General features: G+C 40.8%; 1 protein-coding gene and 1 long non-coding RNA gene across 3 annotated transcripts in view; one reads left to right on the plus strand and one right to left on the minus strand.

Annotated features, from left to right (window-relative positions):
- Positions 1 to 5,636, minus strand: part of LOC141545995 (uncharacterized) — an 81,218-nt gene extending 75,582 nt beyond the window's left edge. Inside the window, exon 1 of the long non-coding RNA XR_012483206.1 lies at positions 5,398 to 5,636. This is a non-coding gene — a long non-coding RNA (uncharacterized LOC141545995). The remainder of the gene's footprint in view (positions 1 to 5,397) is intronic.
- The window catches only part of PARVA (parvin alpha), a 163,175-nt gene that overhangs the window by 129,503 nt on the left and 10,579 nt on the right, over positions 1 to 23,093 (plus strand). For both annotated transcript variants that reach the window (XM_074273458.1, XM_074273460.1), the window contains exons 8-13: positions 5,601 to 5,659; positions 7,392 to 7,411; positions 9,854 to 9,915; positions 13,602 to 13,670; positions 20,352 to 20,453; positions 21,856 to 21,928. In XM_074273458.1, coding sequence (XP_074129559.1) covers positions 5,601 to 5,659; positions 7,392 to 7,411; positions 9,854 to 9,915; positions 13,602 to 13,670; positions 20,352 to 20,453; positions 21,856 to 21,928 — 385 coding nt within the window. The remainder of the gene's footprint in view (positions 1 to 5,600; positions 5,660 to 7,391; positions 7,412 to 9,853; positions 9,916 to 13,601; positions 13,671 to 20,351; positions 20,454 to 21,855; positions 21,929 to 23,093) is intronic.

Below are 23,093 nucleotides of genomic sequence, written 5' to 3' on the forward strand. Positions count from 1 at the left end.
CTGCATGATTCATTTATTTCCAAACTCTGAGCTTTGGCTTCTTCCCCAGCAGCTGGTCTCCCAGAATGCCCCTGTGGTGCCGTACACAACTTCACAGTCCATTTGCCCAGAGCTAGTACATGGTACCAGTAATAATGATGACAGCTGACATTTATATGGCGCTTAAAGGCTTACAAAGCCTTTATATGCATTATCTGAGTAAAGGAGCTCCAAAACAGAGCTTTCTCTTTTGGTTAAAAGCTTCCTTTCCTCATCCCACTCCAATCCATTCTTTTACTCACCCTTCTTACTTCATGAACATTTTACAATAATATAATTTGGAGAAATCTTTTAGATTTGGTTCCTATATCCAAACCCCTGTACTTGGATTATTTTAAATAATGATAGTAGCAGCTTACATACATCATTTCAAATAATAATCCCAACATCTATTCATAATGATCTCATGCTTCTTTTTTATTAATAAAAGCTCATATTTCTGTAGAACTTTAGGATTTACAAGGTACTTTTCCATCCTGTTCGAGGCACATAGATGATGGCAAAGTGAATAGAGTGGAATAGCCTGGAAATCAGAAAAATCTGAATTCAACCATGGTCTCAGATATTATCTATCTAACCTGGGACAAGTCATTTAGCCTCAGTATCCTCATCTGTCATGAGGATAATAATAACACTTACTTCCCAGGGTTGTTGTGAGAATCAAATGAGATATTTATAAAGCACTTAGCACAATGCTGGGCACAAAGTAGGTACTTAATAAATGTTGTTTCTCATACACCAGAGGAAGGAGCTGAATTCAAATTCTACCTTTGTTGCTTAAAATCTGTGTGACCTTGGACAACTCAGCCTCCATGAGCCTCAGTTTCCTCATCTGTAAAATGAGTAGTTAAACTATATAAACTATCCCCCTGAAACTCCTTCCTACTCTAGATCTAGGATCTGCTAACCCATTCCCTCATTTGATCCTCATGCTAGCTTTGTGAAGAAAAAACAGAAACTAGAAATATAAAATATTTTACCAACGATGACATAGCAGATAATCAGAAAGCAACATGGTATGGTAGAAAGGGCTCTGAACTTATTGGTTAGGAGACCTGCATTTGAACCCTGGAGAAGGTAGATGACTTGTCCAAAACACTCCTATCTGAAGCGAGATTTGAATCAAGGTCATCTCGACCCCAAGTCCAGTCCTTTGACACCGACACCATCTGGCTGCCTCGAACAAACTGTCCTTTCCTCTAGTGAGATATCTCAAGAATTGTGTTCAGTTCTGGGCGCCGCATTTTTATGAGGGACAAACTGGGTGTGAGCAGGGCAAAAAGAAGAACATTTGATTAAACTAACTTTTGTTCAACATCTGTTCTATTCAGAGCCTTGTATTTTATACTATTGAAGATGAAAAGTTTAGAAAATATGGTTTACTTGTCCTCGTAGAGCTTATAGTCTGGTAGAGAGCTAGGACCTCCATATAGATAACTATAGAATATGATATTCAAGGAATTATGGGCTATAGAAGACAAGACTTAGTTAGAATAGGACATAACTGCCTGATTTCAAAATGCTGTTCTCTAAGAAGAAACGAGTTTTCTCTGCTTAACTTCAAAGGTCAGAATGAGAACCTTAAATGGAAGTTAGAGAAAGGTCCTCAGGATAAGAATTCTTTAGCAATCATTGTGGTCCTAAAATGGGGCGGGCTAACTCATGAGAAGTGAGTTCCCCATTACTGGAGGTACAATTGTCAGAGATATTATAGAAGGAAACTCATGCTTCAAGCTGGGATTGACAAGATGACCTCTGAGTCTTACATTTTATGTAAGAATTTGCCTACCCCGTCCAGTTCCTTGTAAGCTCTGTCTCTGAAGGAACTGTCGCGTCATCTTAGCAATTACGAGCATGTCTTTCGGTCTACATTATTTTTCTAAATCAGCCATAAGCATTGGGGGAAGAGAATAGATTGCTGTTTTGAAGATGTGGCCATTCCAAATCCTTTCTTTAGACCTTATTCTGAGTTCAAAAGAAGACATCAGCTGTTTTTTTTTTTTTAATGTCTCCTGAATACAATTTTGTTAAAGAGAGGTAGAAAGTAGGGCACAGTACATAAATGGCATCGATGCAATTCAGGTTTTAATGTTTTTTTTTTCATTATCGAGTTAAACATGCACAAAAGCTGAAGGCAGAGGTGTCGGTAGGAATTCATTTATTGAAATACAAAAGGAAATATTCCAGGCACAAATACGTGCTAATGTGTTCTGACTAATCAGCTGGCTACTTAGGAGTCATTTTCACCCAGATGTTCTTATTGCTTTGTATAAAACCATCAGTGATCAGACCTAATTAAACACTGAGGTTGTATGTACATACAGTAGGAGGGGTAAAAAGAAAGTAGGCGATGGATACCCCATATGGTCTGAGTTACGAGGGAAATCTTTTTATTTTTTTTTCCTACTTTGATTCTGCATTCTAATTGATCTGAGCTAACTAAGTATCTTGTCATTTTACGTTTGAATCTTATATTGAGAATCAGAGGGGACCTTCAGGGTCACATAGTCCAGCCCTCTCTCGTTTTACCAATGAGCCTAGAGAAAATAACTTAATCACTTAAGCATAAGCAGCAAGGTGGAATTTGAACTCATGTTTTTGGATTTGAAAGGCCACAGTACCATGCTGCTCCCTTTATAAAGTATAAGCTGACTATGGCTTATATAAAGGCCAGGTTCCACCCTTTCCCTAAGTGCTTAAGTGCCACGTGAGCGATAATCCCATATACCCAACATCCCCAACAACACATCCTCAAAATCATCCCCTATCTTTGGGGTCCCCTTGCTGGCACCATATTGATTATTTCACTGACATTATATTTGGCTTTTTGGGGGGCAGCAGGGTTTCTTCTACTGGCCACAGCTGACGCCTTTTTCCCATATCCCATTTTCCTACCTCCTAGGAAGCTACAGGATGCCCTCTCTTGGGGTGGGTATACAGTGTATCTTAATACGAGATTTACTATAAAACATTTGTTGAAAATAGCAGAGCCAGAAAGTTTTGTTTGGCATCTCATGTACAGAACTCCCAAGAGGACAGCCACCAGCTTTTTCCTTGGCCCTATTGTACTTTTTTTTTTTTTTATCAGTGATTCTTATGTAAACCTAGACCAAGTACCCCTAGTAAATTTGTGGGTGACAGGAAGCTAAGAAAAATGCTAGCTTATATTTTTCTGGATCAAAAAAGGAAAAATCCTAACCCGTTAGAACAATGGACTGAACTGGAGGAAGTAAAATTGGTTAGAGAGAGCTGTTATGTCCTACACTGGATTCCGAAAGGCAACTGCATACATATAGGATAAGGGAGGCTATAACTGATGTGAGAAAAAAATTTTTAATGGACTATACAATTCACTTTGCCAAGAAACTGAAACTACTCAACAACAACCACAAAAAAGTTCAAAGTGAATCAACTGTATGACAGAGAGCCAAAAAACAAACATAGGTTTCATTAATGGAAGAATAATGCCCAAAACAAGGAAGCTGGGAATCAGGCTGACCACTGACTTTCCTCATTCGTAACATCAAGAAATGAAGCTGGATGACCATTGGTTGAAGGTGTTGTGGAGTATGCCAGTGGCCCGCCTACATCCTGAAATGGTACCAATTCTGAGATTCTATAATTTTGTGGGAAATACGTCAAGGAGAGAGAGAGGGAAAGAATAAGTGAAAGGAGAATGATTCAAACCACCAACTCTAAGGAACTTGACATTTCTTTCCCTTCCTCTCTCCTGCTGATTGTCTTCCATCAGACCTTATCTTCACTAGAATTAGCTGTGTTGATTGGATGGGCTAAACCTTGGCTCTCCCAACCATGTAAGCCTCATGATGGCTTCCAATATAATGATCCCACAACCCCAAGCTAGACTCTTCCTCTGGACAAGGCTCCTGTTCCCTACTCCCCTTCCATTGCTCCTGTATACACCAGTAATATTGCCAAAGTCCTGCTTTCATTTGGGGGATGGATCTAATGGATTGTAATCCATTATATGATTATTACATTATAATCCATTAGATTATAAATTCAATGAGGGCTGGAATTGTTTTCTGCCTCTATTTGTATCCCAAGCACCTAGCACAGTAGGTTACATTTGTTATTTAGTTTTTTGGTTTTTTTTAAGTCATGTCCTACTCTTCATGACCCCATTTGGGATCTTCTTGGCAAAGACACTGGAGTGGCTTGTCATTTCCTTCTGCAGCTCATTTTACAAATGAGGAAACTGAGGCAAATAGAATTAAGTCACTTGCCCAGGATTACACAGCTGAAAAGTATGTGAAGCTGGATTTGAATTCAGGAGGAAGAATTTCCCATTGCTCCAGGCCCAGCATTCTAGCTGCTCTGCCAACCAGCTGCCTGGCACAGAGTAGCTGTTTAATAAGTGTTTATTGAATTGAATTGAAATGAATTGAAATTATTCACCCTCTCCACTCAAAAATGTTCAGTGGCTCCCCATTGTCTGGCTGCAGAATCAAGTCCAAACTCCTTGGTTTGGATAGCGAAGTTCTCTGTACAACCCCAATCAATCCTTACAACTTCCCCTCTCACTAGTCTCCCACACAAACCTTCCCAGGCAGATTCATCATACTACCCTACAAACACACACTTTGTGCTTTTAGAATACATCCCACATCACCGAGAGATGTGAAGAAAGCATTTTATAAAAGTTGGAGAAAGCTGAGGTTTTGTTATTCTAATTTTTCCTGTCTCACCTACACTTGCCTTCCCTAAGGGTTTAGTCCTACACATTCTCCAAGGCCCAGCGGGATCACTCCACATGGGCTTCCCCTCCCCACTGGACTCTGCTACTTGCCACTTATTTATTATTTCCCGGCTCTGTCTTGCCTCCTTGCTATGTTCTGAATTCCATGAGGGCAGAGAGGTCTCTGAATCATCTCTTTATCCCCTGTGATGTGCCTAGAACATTAATGATAGGCTATGATCACCTTCATGACAGTCTTGCACGTACTAGGTGCTCAATAAAAATGTGTAGATTGTCTGTTCACCCCAAGTACTTTTCTTAAACCCAGGGCGTAAGCCAGTCCCAGGTAGGTCTTGAAAATGACTATCAATGAGAAATAAAAGCATCGAGATATCCTAATTTAGGGGGAAAAAACACTTTTTTCTTGAATGATCTAGACTGGCTTTTAGGATGGTTCTAGATTCTCAAGACACTTCCCTTCTCTGCTTCTCTTTGGTAGTATCTTCCCAGCTAGGGAAAAGGGATGCCCATGTATTCAATGATTTTATTTTACTGTCCATTATTGGAGGTGAACATTTTGCCTCCAGAAAAAAAAATAACAAAAACAAACCAAACCTCCCCCCAAAACAAAACAAAACAAAACAAAAAACCCTACCTACTTGTTGAGGGAAAGCTTCTAATTGCCCATGAGTGGAAACCATACAATCCCTGTCACTGAAAGTCAGGAGCCCAATTTCCTTCCAAGCCCTGTCTCTTCTCTGAGGGTACTTCAAAGTCATTGGTTAACTTTCTCAGTCTTATAAGCTCTGAACTGAGGTTTTTTTTTCCTTTTTTAATCATCACTTTTTCCCCCTTGTTTCAGAAACGGGAAGGAATCCTCCAGTCTCGGCAAATCCAAGAGGAAATAACTGGTAACACCGAGTATGTCAACACCATTGTTGCCAGAAGTTCCATAATGGAACACAGATGTTTCTCCGAAATCCATCCATTTGCTGATATTTAGCTTTCATTTATTGGGGTTCCACGAGGGATTACACTTCAGCCAATGATTATAGCTTAGCCTTTTGCATGCATTCAAAACATGCCTTTCAATACCAAAGGCAGAGAGTTGGGTGGAGAATGGGAATTAGCAGTGATTTGGAATGGGCTCATTTTGTGGCACTACAGGAAAAATACACCCAGAAAATCCAAACCAGCATGAAATCTTCATGCCATAAACATGGAATTGAATTAAGATTTTTAACCTTCAAAAACCATATTTTTCCATTTTCTGAAACTGATTTATTTGATCAAATTCCATAACTAAAGAAAAAAAAAGGGAGGGGAGAGAAAAAAAAATCTTTTATAAGTCTAACCATTTTCATTTGCCTCTGAGCAGAAACTAGATCATTCCTAACATGAAGTTTTCCTGGGTTAAGTAAGAAAAGGGGAGGGAAAGGAGGCAATGTGAATTGGGGGAAAACCTCCTGGAGACCCTATGTGACCATAGGGAATTGGCATTTTTTCTCCAAATTCGAGAATTGAAGACAAAGGGAAGTTTAGAACTAGAGTTTCCATCATGGTACAACGGCAAAGAGCCCTGGATCTGAAGTCAGAGGATCTGGGTTCAAATAATCCTCTTTTTTCTTAGTACCTATGAAAATTTGGGAAAGTCACTGTTTCTCTCTGAGTCTCAGTTTCTTCATTTGTAAAATGGGGAGATTTGAGTAGATGACATCATTAGATGCTTCTAATGGCAGAAGACTTGCTTCTACTTGGGCTGTATATTTTTGGAACCTGGGAACCTGGAATCTAGTATTCTTTCCTAGGATTCTTTCCCACAGCTTCCATTTGTATCAGTAAGGTCTTTGTCCCCAAGTGTTTGCATTATTCAAATTCACACTGAGTCCATGTTTCCATTGAGCTGGAACCAATTACCCCATTGTACATAATTATAAGTTTGAATAGTATAGATTTGAATATATGAGACCACTTCAAGGGACTGAGTATTTGTACTAATTGGGATCCAGCTGTTGTGGGGATTCCTTTCAGATAGGGTCTGGTACTAGGTAACCACTGAGGTCAATTTTAACTCTAAAATCTGGGGATTCAATGACTTTGTTTAAATCATGAAATAGCTTTTGAATAATAATAGCTGACATATACATACAGCATTTTGAAGTTTGCAGAGGGCTTTAATTTGCATTATTATCTCATTTGAGCTTCACAGCAGCCCTGTGAGAGAAATGGTATTCGCCCCATTTTTTACAAAAAGATCAAGTGACTTACCTATGGTCTCAGAGCTACTCAGTGTCAGAAGGGGGACCAGTCTGAAGCTGAGCCCTGTACCCAGTCCTGCTGGCTGGGGTGCCCCTCTAAAAGGGCCTCTCAGCCGGATGCTGTTGGGCAATCCTGGGCAACTCCTTGGTGGGAAAAGGCGAGCACGAACACACGATTCCCATAATTGTAGCTTCCCTCATAAAGCTCAGTGACAACAGGCTTTCTGAGCTCTTCCACCAAAAGAAAAGTTCCTAATAACCCTAGTCAGAGTCAGGAGGGGGGGGATTAGGCCAGTCAACTGAAGATGCTCTTGAAGGTTCCCTCGATGACCAAAGATAAGCCCATCCAAAGGGGATGAGAAACATGTCATTCTCTCTCTTGTTTTTTACCACAGGGCTCTATCAGGAAGGCATGGTAAGTCTCACAGAAGTGACATCTCTGGCTTGTGGCTGCCGATAATGCTCTGGGTAACTCTGTAACAGGCGGGCAGTTTGCATGCCTCTGGGAGGGACAGGCCACACTGCAGCTGCCTGGACACATGTGTCCTCCACCAGGGGTGGTAGCTCTCCAGGGAGTCCCTTAAGGGATGCTCACTCTGCCTGACATCTGGTGCCCTTCTAGGCTGGATGGGGACATCGCCGGCCCCCCTAGAAGTCACTGGGAGGCTGTGGGCTACATTTCTGAGGTTCTGCTCTATTCACTTCCCCAGGGGCATTTCCGTTTGCTCTTTAAAGGGGGAGGAGGTGATAGAAGGCATTCATTGTTGGAGGTCCCCAGATTCAAGGCAGCTTGGCTGTCCTCATCCCATTCCAGTGCCTCAACTTGCTTTGATCAGGATCTGCTTGCCCACCCACCATGTTTCCCTGCCTTTAGTCAGTCCCCCCCCCCCCAACCTTATTAGTGCTATTTAGCTAACTGATGCATGACTGTGTCAATGGAATATGACTTGTAAGGACGGGCCAATATCCCTAGCAATACCCTGAAGAAGTCATCATGACTAGGATCATGAAGTCTCTTCTCACTTCCTCCTTCCACTTTTAGAATCCCTGACTTTTTCTGAGCTCTGCTCAGGTATCATTTCCTATGGCATGACTTTCCCAAGTCCCCCTACTTGTTATTTCTCTCTCTTTCTTCATCATCATGTACATTGTGTGTCATCTCCCAGACCCCCCCTTAATAAAATGTAAGCTTTTTGAAGGCAGGTGCTATTCTTTGCTTTTTTCTCTTTCTTTCCTCATTATCATCTATATACTTATCTATGTACACATTATGTCCCCTGAATAGAATGTAAGCTTCTTGAGGGCAGGCACTATTCTTCGCTTTTTTTTTTTTTTTTTTGTATTCCCCATACTTAACTCATAACATCTTAATAAGAATTAATAATAATAATAATATTGTTGATAATAATATCAGTAATGCATTACATTACATTAGAATATATTGTGATATAATTATATTACATTGTTAATATCAATATGTTATATATTTAAAATATATACATTCTATACACATTAATATAATATTGTTGATAATAATATTCATAATACATTACATGATGTTATATTACATTAGAATATATTATGATATATAATGAATATTACATGTTTTATGTATTATAAATATTACATTATATACATTAATATAATATTCTTGATAATAATATTCATAATACATTACATGATGTTATATTACATTAGAATATGATATGTAACAAATATTACGTGTTTTCTGTATTATAAATATTACATTATATACATTAATATAGTATTGTTGATAGTAATATTAATAATACATTACATGATGTTATATTACATTAGAATATGATATGTAACGAATATTACATGTTTTATGTATTATATTATATATAAATATAATATTGTTGATAGTAATATTAATAATACATTACATTATGATATATTACATTAGAATATATTATAATATATAATTAATATTACATATTTTAATATCAATGTATTACATGTTTTATATATTATAAACATTACATCACATACATTAATAATAGTATGCTTATTTTATCTTAGTGAATGGGGTTGAAGATCTCGAATCAAACCCTAAATGCACCCCAATATCTAACAAGTTCCCCCTCTCACTTCTCTAGAATGAGCACTTGTAAGTAAACGCATCTGGTACAGTCAGAGAGGCAGCAGAGACTGCATCTGATCACAGCAGCAGCCATTGTTCCCAGTTCTGGTGCACACATTGTGTGTGGGCTGTGGAGCAGGCAGCATGACATGGTCTGCACAGATGCCCATAAACACTAGCACTCACCCCAGTGATCCTGCCATTAGAAGAGACCCAGGATGAAACAACCAGGGTCCTGTGATTGCCCTGTGCCCCCCTTAGGGCTTGTAGTCACTGCCCCCATCCTCACCATGTTCTTTCTCATCTCCAAATAGAAGGCAAATGGATATAAAACACGCCAGCAGCCATTCCTGAATAGCTGGCTCCTTTAGTCCCCTGGTGGATTTGGCAGCACAAATCAGCCCCCTCTTGTTTCAGATATTCAGACAAACTCACAAAAGGACTTAGGAGCGCCCAAGGGAAATCTGCCGTGTGTAATACTAGGCTCTGCCATTTATACATGCTCTCTGTTCTTCTGCATGCCCCACAATACCCTTATTCTAACCCTTTGCTATCCTGACGCTGGGCGAACGACATCAGAAACTTGTTTTCCTTCTCTATAAAATGGTACTACCAATACTTAGACTGTGCAAACTCAGAGGGTGGTTGTGTGGGAAATGCTTTGTGACCCGCTGAGCCCTGTAGAAATGGTAGTTCTTACATGTAATGGAGTGTCAAGGTGGCTGATGGTTGGAGTATTTTTCTGTCTTTCAGAGCGTGATGCCTTTGACACCCTGTTTGACCATGCTCCAGACAAGCTCAATGTGGTGAAAAAGGTGGGAAGATGTTTTTATTGAAATAAAAATAAATAGCTAAAGGAGATGAGATAGCAGGGAGATGGAAAAAAAATACATTTACTGGAGCTCCTAAATCCCATTGTTGTGGAAAACATACCACTGCAATGCTCAGATTGAGTTTACTGCTGCTCTGTGTTGTTCAGTCCTATGAGATTCTTCCTGACTCTATTTGGGGTTTCCTTGGCAGAGACACTGAAGTGCTTTGCCTTTTCTGGCTCATTTTACAGATGAGGAAACTGAGGCAGAGTTAAGTGACATGCCCAGGTTCATACAGCAAGTGTCTGAGTCCAGATTTGAACTCGGGACTTCCTGACTCCAAGCCCAGAGCTCTACCCCCTTCCCCATCTAGCTGCCCCTCTTGTTGCTTTAAGGGCCCTCTAACAGTCAGCAAACACAGGCGTAGATTTTTTTTTCTTCTGGAAGTTGGTTGCAAAGCCAGTTCAGTGACATTAACTTGTAACCCATGCTTAGGGTGATTCAAAAGAGTGCCTGATTCTTTGCAAGAACAATGGTTCTTTGAAACCATTCCCAGCCCTCTTCTCCTCTTGGAGGCCACCGGCATTACTCCCAGCCCTCCTTGAGCTGAAAGGAAAGAAAGCCAAGAATCTCATGCCCCTGCCTCCCTGGCCTGAGCAGCACCCTGCAGCTCTGCTCAGGACACAGCCCTGCCAGTTCCCGTGCCAACAAAAAGCACAAGGGAGTAGGGGTGTGCCGGCTTTGATGTGGAGATGTAGGATGGGGCTGAAGCCTGAGAGTTGGGCATCAAGTCAGGATGCCTTCATTCTAATATTGACTATGTGGCTTTGAACAAATGACATAACCCTCTAAAGATTTGAATTGTTTTTTTATCTGTTCTATGGAGATGATGCTTTGATTACTCACTTCATAGGGTTGTTGTAAAAAAAAAAAAAAAAGCACTATTTGAGAACCTGAATTCTTAAACTGGGGTCCCTGAACTTGATTTTATCATTTTTCAAATATTTGAATAATTATATCCATATAATTGCTTGCCGTTGTAATCCTTAATATTTTATTTTATCTTATGCATTTAAAAACATTCTGAGAACCACCTCTCACCTCTCAGATTGGCTAAAATGACAGAAAAAATGATGATAAATGTTTAAGGAGATCTGGGAAAACTAGTACACTAATGCATTGTTGGTGGAGTTTGCAATGATCCAACCATTCTGGAGAGCAATTTGGAACTATGCCCAAAGGGGTATAAAACTGTGCTTACCCTTTGATTCAACAGGGCCATGATTGTATCTGTATCCTAAGGAAATCAGAAAAGAGGGAAAAGGACCCATGTGTGCAAAAATGTTTGTAGCAGCTCATTTTTTGGTAGCAAAGAATTGGAAAAATGAGTAGCTGCCCATCAGTTGGGGAATGGCTGAACAAGTTGTGGTATATGAAGGTTATGGAAGGAATATGGAATATTATTGTTCTATTAAAGATGATGAGCAAGCTGATTTTAGAAAAGCTTGGAAAGATTTACACCAACTGATACTGAGTGAAACAAGTAGAAGCAGGGATACATTGCAACAGCAAGATTGTGCAATGATCAACTGTGAAAGATGTGGTTTTTCTCAATGATTCAGTGATCCAAGGTAAATCCAATAAACTCTGGATAGGAAACACTATTTGCATCCAAAAAGTAAACTATAGAAATTGAATGTAAATCAACACATGCTATATTCACTTCTTTTTTCAATTTTTTTCTCTCTTGTGGTTTTCCCCTTTTGTTCTGATTTTTCTCTCCCAACATGATTCGTAAAGAAATGTATATTTTAAAAATTAATATATGTATATATATGTATAATCAGAAAAATAAAATAATTAATTAAGAAAACATTCCGAGAAATATAGATTTCACCAGCCTACCAAAGGAGTCCATGGCACAAAAAGTTTAAGAAATCTTGCTCTAAAGTTAGGAGTGAAATTGTAGATAGACTTGAAGTTGGGATCAACAAGACATGCTTTCAAACCCTGCCTCAGATATGTCCTGGATGTTTGGTCCTGGGCAAATCATCTAAACTCTCAGCCTAAACTTCTCATCTGTACAATGGGGATAATAATAGTAACACTAATATATAATAATCTAAAAAGTTACAAACAATTGAGTGTTACAAGGGTCTAATGATATAGCATATGTGTAAAGTGCTTTGCTAACTTTCAAGAGCTATATAAATTCTTGCTGTTATTATATTATAAAGCAATATGGAGACCAGTTAGGTGGTACAGTAAATAGAGTATGGGTATAGAGTCAGAAAGGCTCATTTCCTGAGTTCAAATCCATTTTTAGACATTTACTAGCTGTGTGACTCTGGGCATGTTACTTAACCCTGTTTGTCTCAGTTTCCCCAACTGTAAAATGAGTTGGAGAAGGAAATGGCCAACTACTCTGGTGTCTCTGGCAATAAAATTCCAAATAGGATCATGAAGAGTTGGACGTGACAATTGAACAATCACAAGAGGGGTATGTCAGAGCCAGCTTTAACCAGGTGGTAAGAATCGATTATTAAATTGTGGGCCAGCAAAGAGGTACAATGGATAGAGTGCTGGGAGTCAAGAAGACTTATCTTTGAGAATTCAAATATGACTTTCAACATTTGCTAGCTGTGTGACCCTGGGCAAATGATTTAACCCTATTTTGCCTCAATTTCCTTATCTGGAGAAGGAAATGGCCAAACCACTCCAATATCATTGCTGTGAAAACCTTAAATGGGGTAACAGGGTCAGACATGACTGGAAAATGACTGAAATCAAGGTGTCCAAAGGTGAGCTATTAACATGGTGAAGTCCAAATCATATGAGGAACAGTCGAAGGCAACTGGACATGTTTAGACTGGAGAAGACTGAGGGGACACTTGATAGTTGTCTTCAAATAAAGGTTAAGATCATTTGAAGAGATTGAATTTTTTCCATCTGTCCCCAGAAAGTAAAACAAGCATGGCTGAAAGTTTTAATGAATGAATGAGAGCCTTGAGTGGAAGTTACAAACAGACAGATTTGGATCTGATCACACATAAAGCGCGCGCACACACACACACACACACACACACACACACACACACACACACACTTACTTCCAAACACTGAGAGCTGTCCAAAAGTGGAATGATCAGTCTAGAAAAGCAGAGGCTGGAAAACCATTTGTTATAGTAGAGATTCTCTTTCTATATGGATTAAATCAGATACTGAAGAGATGATTCTCAAAGAGTATGATTCGTGACCTCATCCATGAGTCCCTCTGCTTGGTGACCATTGGCCATCTTGAACCCTTCTCTGGGCACTCACATCAAGCAGCCAAGCTGGCATCTGACAAATATCCTATACTCAGCCACATGGGCCATCACCCAAACCCCAAACTTCGAACAACAGCTATAGCTCCTTCCTTCCTTCCACCTGAAGCATGGTGAGAAAAGCTTTCAGATAAAGGGGTGGTGATCTCTAGTTTTCAGAGAGCTTTCTTCCCAAGTGCCTTCGGGTTGAAGAACCGGTAGCATATCTGTTTTTCAGTGATGACTGACAGTCAAGTGTGTTTTAAATGCCTTCTCCAAAGTTATTCACCTAGCAAAGAGATGAATTAAAATTTAAACCCAGTCTTCTATCAAATCCAATATGTTGGTTTTTTTCTCTCTGCATGCTTGACTTATTATTTTTAGACGCTCATCACCTTTGTGAACAAGCACCTGAATAAGCTGAATCTAGAAGTCACAGAACTGGAAACCCAGGTAAGTCACCACCTGGGGCCAAGCCAAGCAAAGTGAAGGGGGAAATGATGACCAGGAGCTGGTAGCGGGGCCAGCCTGGACCAGCAGCATCATGGGAGCGGAGAGGAGTTCCCGGTTGGGTCAGAGGTGACATGGAAGCTGTGGGGAGTACGGAGCAGACCACTGACCTCTCTGAGTTGGGTACAGGAAAGGCAAGGCAAGCTGCGCCAGTAGTGCTATAGTAGCTGCAGAGGGGTGGAGGAAAGACTGTGTCAGTGATGACATAATAGCCACCGGGGGCAGAATCAGACCAGTGAAGACATAGGAGTTGTGGGCGGAACCAGCCTAAGTAAATGACATCATAGGAAACTGAGATGTGACAGGCAGCTCTTGTAAAGGGCCTGGGGGGAGAATGGTGAGTGCAGTCACAGGACTGATGGGGTGGGTGAAGATGGGAGCCACTGTTCTATTTGAAGCTCGTAGCTGCTCTTGTTAAACCTAAAACCTTTAGACCAATGGAAGCTGGTAGACATCCAGGGAGGTCTCCCTGAGTTGACTTAAAAGCTTGGGGGATTTGTTCTATAGTAGAAAGTCAGCTGTGTGGGAGGTCAGCATGAATATGGAAAGCACACATGGATGGTGTACACACCCCCAGCAATTTAACTCCAACATCTCCTCGGCTGCAGTATGGAAAATGTGCTTAGGAGCTGAGCGGGTGCCCATGGGCATTTCCTAAAAGCTTTGCCAACTTTGGAGTTTCTGTAATTAAAGATGGTTCTTTATGTATTTTTAAGCTAATTTAGGGGAGGGAGATGTGTGGGGGCGGGAACAGAAGAGAATTGTGGTGATGTCCTTTGGCAGAAGCCTGTTTGGATGTTCCAGGATGTTGTCTTTGGCCCTCGATCTCCCTCATCACTACCAACACAACTAGGGGAGAGGGAAGAAGAGGGAAGCCAGCTTTGGAATAAGGCTGCTGTTGAGAGCTAAGGGACCTCGGGGGGAAAGGAGAATGGTCTCAAGGAAAAGAGCATGGAGGGAATGGGATGTCCAAAGAACTCAGCAGCTCTGTGATGCCAGGAAAGCCAGATAACCCTTTCTAAGGCTGCTTCTATTTCTTTATCTGTAAAATGGGAATAATATTATCCTGCCTTTTTCAAGAGGTAGCTGTGAGAATCAGAGGAGATGATGTCTACATCTAAGTCTGGTTTAGCCATAGGATGAAAGTTGCAGATAGTTGGTTTACAAATTTCCTTTTAGCCAGAGCTGCTTCTTTTAAGATAGTAAGTTTTCTGTCACTGGAAGTCTTCAAGGAAAGAATGAATTTACTTTGAACATTTTTGTTAGTGTGCATGCGTGTGTGTGAGAGAGAGACAGAGACAGAGAGAAAGAGAAAGAAACAGAGGAAGAGAGACAAAAAGAGACAGAGACAGAGACAAAGAGAAAGATACAGACAGATGGAGAAAGGGGAGAGAGAGAGAAACAGAGACAGACAAAGGAAGAGAAAGGTGAGACAGAGAAAGAGAGAGACAAAGAAAAAGAGATAGACACAGACAGAGAGGGAAAGAAAAACAGAGATAGAGAGAGGAAGAGGGAGGGACACAGAGTTAGAGAAATAGAGAGAGAAAGAGAAAGAGACAGAGAGACAAAGAGAGGGACAGACAGACACACACAGAAAGAAAGACAGAGGCAGAGACAGGGACAGAGATAAAGAGACAGGGCTAAAGATCACAAGAGAAAGTAGATTGTTTCACCCAGTAGATTGTAAATTCCTTGAGGCTAAAGACTCTTTTCAATTTTCTCTTTCTGTCAATCAATCAACAAGCACCTACTATGTGCCAAGTGCTAGAAATTAGACTATAAAAAATGAAACAAGCTTTACTCCCAAGCAGCTTAAGTTCCAATGGGGAAGACAAGTAGATATTTAAACATAAATATAAAGGGAATAACTGCAAATAAATACAAAGTTATTAAGTGCACGATAGTTTGGGAGAGAGGGTGTCTGCATTCAGGGGATCAGCAAAAACTTCCCAAGATGGTCCTTAAAGGAGGAGAGAACCTCTGTGAAGTGAAAGGAGAAGAGAGTGCATTGAAGACACGGGCGACCAGGACAAAATGGAAAGAGACTGGGGATGGAGTAATATGAGTGAGGAACAGAGAGGCTGAACTGGCCAGGTTGCACAGTGACTGCAGAGCTAAAAGAGTTTGTCTTTAATCCTGGAGGCAATAGGAAACCTTTGGCCGGAGTTACTTGGGCAGGGGATTGATGCGGTCAGATATCTGCATAAAGAGGTAGCAGGATGGACCAGTCGGTGAAAGATCTAAAGCTGGAGGCCAGTTAGGAGGCCTTGGGGAAAGGAGATGAAGGCCTGTATCCCCAGTGCCTGGCACCAAGAGGCCACTTAATACGTGCTGGGCAATCAGTCCAGTTGTGGAGAGGATTCGTGCTTCAGGTCGGGGTGGGACAAGATGACCTCAGCTCTTGTAAATCTAGGAATCTAGGACTCAGTGAGCTGTCAATCGTGACATAAGTGCACTGTAATATTAGCGTTCAATTCAAAAGAGCTGGGTTTGCATTGTTCTCAGGCTTCTCTGCAACAGACGATTTGTATCTCTCTGACAGCTCGTGGGTCTTTCTGCTTTGGTGAGGTCACAGTTGAATAATTCTTTCCAGAGGAACATTAATAGTAAACATAAGAATCGTGAGCTGGTGGTCGGTCATGTTCCTCCCTCCAAGACAAGGCTGAGCTTGCCCTCTGTGAAGGCAGAAAGTGTCCCCGTTACCTCCTTCCAATAGGCTTAGTCACCAAACCATCCCACGTGCCAACAAGCCCATATTCTAAGTGCCTGCCGTGTGCCCAGCCCAAGCTAGGGGAATTATTCCTGAGGTATGGATTGGAGCCTTTGCAGAGCTACGTAATCCCCTTGGCAGAAGCTTTGCCTTCTGTTGCTGAAAACTCACATCCTTACCGCCCTCCCCCCAAACATAGGACAAGCCCTTCTGTCTGAGATGTGGTTCAATTTCCTTACTTCCCTTTTTTCTTCTCCATCTAAAGCCTGTCCAGCTTGGTGCAATGGCTAAAACCTAGAGTCAGGTAGATCTGGGTTCTTGAACACTCTGTGTCTCAGTTTCCTCACTTATAAAATTTAGACAAGATGCTTCCTAAAGTCCATTCCACGCTAAAGGTAACCTAGGATTCCTTAAAGCCCAATGCAAATCCCTTCTCCTCCATCTACTTGCCAGTCCACCATAACTGGAAGCAATCTTCCCTTCTTTGAAACTTCTGTAGCATTTATGTATAAGAATAATTTTTTTCTGTGTTTTTGTCATGTGATGTTAGTTAACTTTTTCATCCATGTATGGGTATGGGTCTCCCTAGATTATAAACTCCTCTGGGAGAGTTCTCACTCCTCCCCATCCTCTACAGCTATCAAAAGAATGTTTTTTGGCTGGGCTGCCTCTGGAAGCTTCTCCCCCTCATGGGAGACCTTCAAGTGGACATCTAAAATAGGAGGAAGGTTTGTTAGATATGAGTTGGATTGGATGGTCTCCGTCTAATTTTCATTTCTCCATCTTTTCCATAAGCAGAACATGAAAGACAGTCAAACTTTTTGCTAAAATCTAGAGAAACTATACCCAAAGCATTTTTTTTATCCAAAAATAACCCAATAACTTGGGTCTGCCATGACTTGTTCTTGATGCTTATAAACCCTGGTTGGTTGGATGATAGGTTGAATTGATCCCTTCCCTTAATACTCAATAATGTGTTCACTTCTTGATTCTGACAAACTCTCTCTTAAACATGTGTCAGTCTAGAATCTTGCCAAAAATAAAATCAAGGTCAAATCATCTATCTGGTTTGAAGATTCTACCATTGTCTCTTTCTGTAAAATCAAGACACATCCGCCCTTCTCTAATCCTGTGGAACCTCTCAGTTCACCACAGTCTTTCAAAGATCATTGAAATTTCTCAATGATTTAGTTCATCTGGGCCTGGTAACTTGAGTTCATCAAAATCATCTAGTCATTTTCTTATGATCTCCCTCATTAATTCCTTATTATTTATTTTTCTCCAGTCTTTGTCTTTGACCTTTTTTGCCAGCCTTATTGGCAGGAAAAAACCCCAAAATAGAAGAAAGCTAAAAGTTATCATTTTATCTTCTCTTTGTCTTCTATTATCAGCATCCTATACCCTTGAGCAGCACCTCTCTCTTTGACTTCTCTCTTCTCCTAATTTTGCTTTAAAACTCTTTTTGCTATTTGTAGAATTTCTCCTCTTCTTCCACTCGTGATTTGTACGGTTTCTAATTCCATTCGGTCCATCCCATACTTTTGTGTCCATTCTTAGTTGTCTGAATTTTATTTCAAATTTTGCAAAATCTACATTGGTCAAAAAATGTTTGGCTCTATCAGTCTTCTTAGAAAAATTTCACTTTTTGTACCCATTCCTCTTGGGTTGACTTCTCCAGGAAAATTTTAGGCCATGGGATCAAATCTATTATTTCTCTGAGTTCTTTAAAGTCAGCTTTTCTAAGTAGATTATGCCTTGTTTTTCCCTCTTTCCATACCACCGATTCTAAAATGGGAGGGTCAGTTAAGGCTAGGTTCCATAAGTTTTGTTTTAACATCTGGAAGTACCTTCTTGTTGGGCAGAATAGAAATTTCCTTTAATCATTCATGTCATATTTTGAAAAATAAAATCATTAAGTCATAGATTCAGAGCAGGAAAGAACCTTAGGCACTATCTTCTCCTGATTTTATAGGTGAGAAAACTACAGCCCAACGAATTTAAGTGAGTTGTCCAAGATAATGGAGTCAAGAACTCCAATTTGAGTTGGATTTTTTTTTACTCAAGAGTTCCATTTGATTCTATAAACACATAGAATAAAAATTGTTTATGCTAACATTTGGTTCTAGGTTGCAAACTCTATGTTGAATGTTCAGGAAGCTATGAAGATAAATAGCATAGTGTCTGCCTTCAGGGAGCTTATAGTCATCTAAGGGAATAGGACTGACTTTCAGCTCTAAATCTAGTCTGGTTTTTTCCCCACTTTCTTTTTTTCCCGATTCTCTCCTTTTAAAAGGTATTTTACCAAAGCAATTAGAGGAAGCTAGTTCTATGCTTAGTGGGGTGAAAAATGCATGGGTTGCCTAAAATACTCTCTAGATGCAGGAGGCCCCCAGGAACATCTTCTTTTAAGAAAAGTTTTGTAAGCTGTATGGTTTTTGCCATGCCTTTTTTCAGATTTCCAGATACATAAGCAAAAGCTGTCTTCTTACTGCTCTTTTGAAAATGAAGATGGAGAAAGACAAGAGTTGTCAGAGAATTAGAGGTTATTTAGTACCATCTTTCCCCCTCTGAAGGAATTTCTGTCTACAGCATCTCCACAAGGGTTCTCACATTCAGTGCTTGCTTTAAGGCTGGCTTAGCACTATTTTCTAAGGTGGGCTCTTCAGGTCCAATATGATCCTTGGTTGCCAGGGCTGGCTCTCTTGAATTTAAGCTGAGTCTCTTCTTTGTTTCCAGAGGGTCTTGTTCCTGGAATCTTCTTCCTGCCCTGAGGGACAATTGCCTCTCTCTGTGTCTTTGGAAGCATTTTACAATCCTTTAAGTGTTATATAATTGTTAGGTATTATTATTATTGGGACACAGTAGATAGAATTCTGGGGCTGACATCAGAAAGACCTGAATTCAAATTCTGCTTCAAATATTTTACTACCTGTATGATCCTGAACAAGTAACTTTACCCATTTGCCTCAGTTTCCTTATCTTTAAAATGGAGATAATAACAATCCCTACTTTACAGAATTGTTGTGAGGGTCAAATGGTACGATACTTGTAAACTGCTTGGCACATAGAAGGTTACAGTTTTGTGTTCAAGTCCCATCTGGCCCATTTTCTAACTGTGACCTTGGAAAAGACATTATTCTCCAGGTCCCCATTTCCTTATCTGTAAAATGGGTTCATAATCTTTGTGCTTCTCCAAATTATTATGAGAACTGAATGATATGATATTTCTGAAAGTATTTTGTGAACATAAACATCATATGTATTATGAATTCTATTCCTAGTTGGGCTACAAACTCCCCTGTTTCCTGCCCTGCTACTACCATCATTTTTCCCAAAACATCCTAGGAAGAATTCCTAGAAAACCCAATTCTCATAAATCATAGGAAACCAGTTCTGATTAATGACCTTCTCTACTGTACCTACTGTCAGAAGAGGATCCAGACTTCCCTATCTCTTCTCCATTCTCTTTCTTCTTTTCTTTTCCCTTGGCTCCCTCCCATACACCAACTAAATTCTGATAGTGAATTGACTCATCCTCCATGTTGTTCCTTCCAATGAATCCTTGAATTGAAATGCTCAACTCTGTCCCAACACCCTCCCCCTTAACACAAACATTTTATGCTCTGCAAACTTCATCACTCTCTACCCACTTAAGACCAACATTGACCTTGAGGCTACTTCCTGATGTCCATAAATAGGCCCAAAGGATAATTTATCCCCTAAACCTCAAGTACACAGCTGTTCCTCCTTTCCCAGAATTCTCCATAGCTAACAATAGAAAAGTATCATATCATTAGTCATTATTATTATTCTCAATAAGCTTGCTTGCTTGTCTGTGTGCCGAATCAGGAGTTACTGTGTGAATGGAAATGAGGTCAAAATGCCCACTTAATTTTTGATTTTTTTCTCCCTAGTTTGCAGATGGAGTATACTTGGTGCTGCTCATGGGCCTCTTGGAGGGCTATTTTGTGCCTTTACACAGCTTCTTCCTGACACCGGAGAGCTTTGAGCAAAAGGTACTTTGGCCCTCCGTCTTTACAAATGCACAGGATAGTCTCTCTGACCACATAGCCACCTTGTCTGGATTAAGAGAAACGTAGAAGACTCTGGCCAAGATCTAGGCTGATGCTGCCTCCCTTCCACTGACTCTCTCTTCCAGAAAAGGGAATGGGGACCCTTGCATAATAACCAGATTCCCTATGTACTTTCCAACCAAGGCCCCAGTCTTGTACAGTAGAACAAATTCAGCCCAAGGAGAAACCACTGAGAGCTTTGAGAAGCTCCAGTTAAGGGAAGCATAACTGGATGCTGCTGTTGTTCCACCTTCCCTTGGACTTCTAAGTCCAGCCTCTTCCTCAGACTGGAAGAGCCTCAAGCATGGGCCCTGGTAAACTATCTGTCAACTGAGGAGCCTGCCAGCTTAGCCTCCCAGTTTTCCAGCCACTAGAGCCGGAAAGGCAGGTGGAATTCTGTGTCATAATAGGGATCACCCACCCTGAAGTTATTACTGATCTTTTGAATTATTGAGATGATTTTTATTTTTCCCTTAAATAAAAAAATCTTATTAAATATTGAATTCCAACCCAGTTGCAGTAAAAGACATGGTTAGCTCGAGATTATTATCATTGTGTGGCAGCCGATGGCTTTTTAAAGTCCCGGCCACGTGCCAAGAGCTGTGCTAAAGACAAAAATGAACAATCCTTATTTACAAAAAACGTACATCCTACCAGAAAGACTGTTAGCTGTGGAGCCAGAGGACGTGTGTTCAAATGCCAGTTCTGCCCCATGTGGGAATCCTGAGCAAGGTACCTAAACTCTCAAGCCCTCTAGTTCCTCATCTGAAAAAGGAGAGGGTTAAGCCCTTTCATCTCTAAATCTCCACTGCTACAAACTCATCGAAAAAAAGTCATTTCTGCTCTGCAAGGATCCAGAGACCTCCGTTCCAGCAGCTCAGCCAAGTTCTAATTGTCTTTTAACTGGCTCCTCCCCAGCTTTTGTCACTAGACAAGGGCATTCAGGAAATAGGAAAAATACTTTTCTCCCTTTTGAAGACATCAAAGGCATGACTTCCTGTCTGATCTCGGCAAATACTCTGAAATCCACCTAGGCAGAAGGCTAGCCACATAAAACAGGGATCAGGTACCTCAAGAAGAAGGGTTTGATCTTTAGGCCGATTGATCCTAGCAAACGGGGATCAGTGCAGCTGATTATCTGCCTGAGTTTCTCCAGCCCATCTGCCTTTGAGCTGGAATGCCCCCGCAATTAAATAGCTTGGGAGCCTCCTTCCAAATTAGGAAAGATGTTTGCGTCTGAGGCAGCAGCCCCAGGTTCCCTCAGTTTGCTGGAGCCCACAGGTTCAGGGATTACAGGGGATGAGAAGGAACTCCAGTGATGTGGCTCTTGTGATTCTCTTTCTAGGTTCTTAATGTGTCCTTTTCCTTTGAACTGATGCAAGATGGAGGGCTGGAAAAACCAAAGCCAAGGCCCGAAGGTACCTGTCTTTCCCTTGCCCGAGATTGTAAAGAGGGATCCTCACTATTGGAATGAGAATCTATAAAATCTATTTTTTTTCCCCAGTTTAAGCATTTGGGGAAGGGCTCTCTTTTCTGAGATTACACTCTTCCTGCCTGCCAGAACCATGGTTTGCCCCCAGGGTGGGGCAGGGAGGGGAGCAAGAGGGCAGATGTTTGATCAGGTCAACTATGTGCTCACAAAAATACAGCTGTGGGAAAGAGACTGCTCTGAACTCTCACCACCTCTGAATCACTTGGGATTCAGGCTGATGGAGAGGTCATAGGACAGAGGCAAAAGGTCATTGCAGAAACTTCCCCAGATGATGGGGTGTATGGGAGAGACTATAAACATGCTTCTAGACTCTCCTCCCCAAAATGGCAGCAGAGTGGTATCTAGTCTGGTTATGACAGGTTTGAGGACATAGCCCTTGCTTCATTATGGTTTGCTCCAAATTGTGACCCAATTGCTTAATTCAATCCTGCCCAAATTTGCCTAAGAGCTAGAGATTTAAACCTGAGAAAAGAGAAAACTCTCCCAAATACATATATTTTCTTTTGCTTTACCTTTGTCTGTGAAACAATGGATTATGATTGGTGCCATATTTCTGTGTCAGCCTACTCAAATACATCAATGCATGTCTATTTCTAGGATGCTCATTTTTTAATTTGCTTTTTATTTGCTATAATTTATAAATGGTGAAAGCCGGGGATTTGCTTCCATGTCAATCTATATAACAGTCATATAATTTCCTGTATTGGTAGAAGGAATGTCCTTATTTGGGAGTCCCTGTACCAATGAAATTATAAGTTCCAGGATTCAGTTTCAGTTTCATGGGAAATTATATGAGAAAGAAAAAAGAGGACTGACCTTGAAGGATGTGGTCAGAGTCTTGTTCCACCCCAATCCCTTCCCCAGGCTTAAAAGTGGAAGCCATTAGACCAACCTCAAGTTCCTGGATGATTTCTTCCTTTCTCTATATGCTTTTGAGCAGAGATCAGAGGCAAAGGAAAGGAAGAAGGAAGGAGGGGGGGGGAGGGAAGGGGAGAGAAAGGGAGGAGAAAAGGACATTGAATATTCCCTATAAAAATATGGCAGCAGCCATATGGATGGCTAGAATGGATAGAATTCTTACAAAAATACAA

The sequence above is a fragment of the Sminthopsis crassicaudata genome, chromosome 6 (genome assembly GCF_048593235.1).
Source record: "Sminthopsis crassicaudata isolate SCR6 chromosome 6, ASM4859323v1, whole genome shotgun sequence".
NCBI lineage: Eukaryota > Metazoa > Chordata > Mammalia > Dasyuromorphia > Dasyuridae > Sminthopsis > Sminthopsis crassicaudata.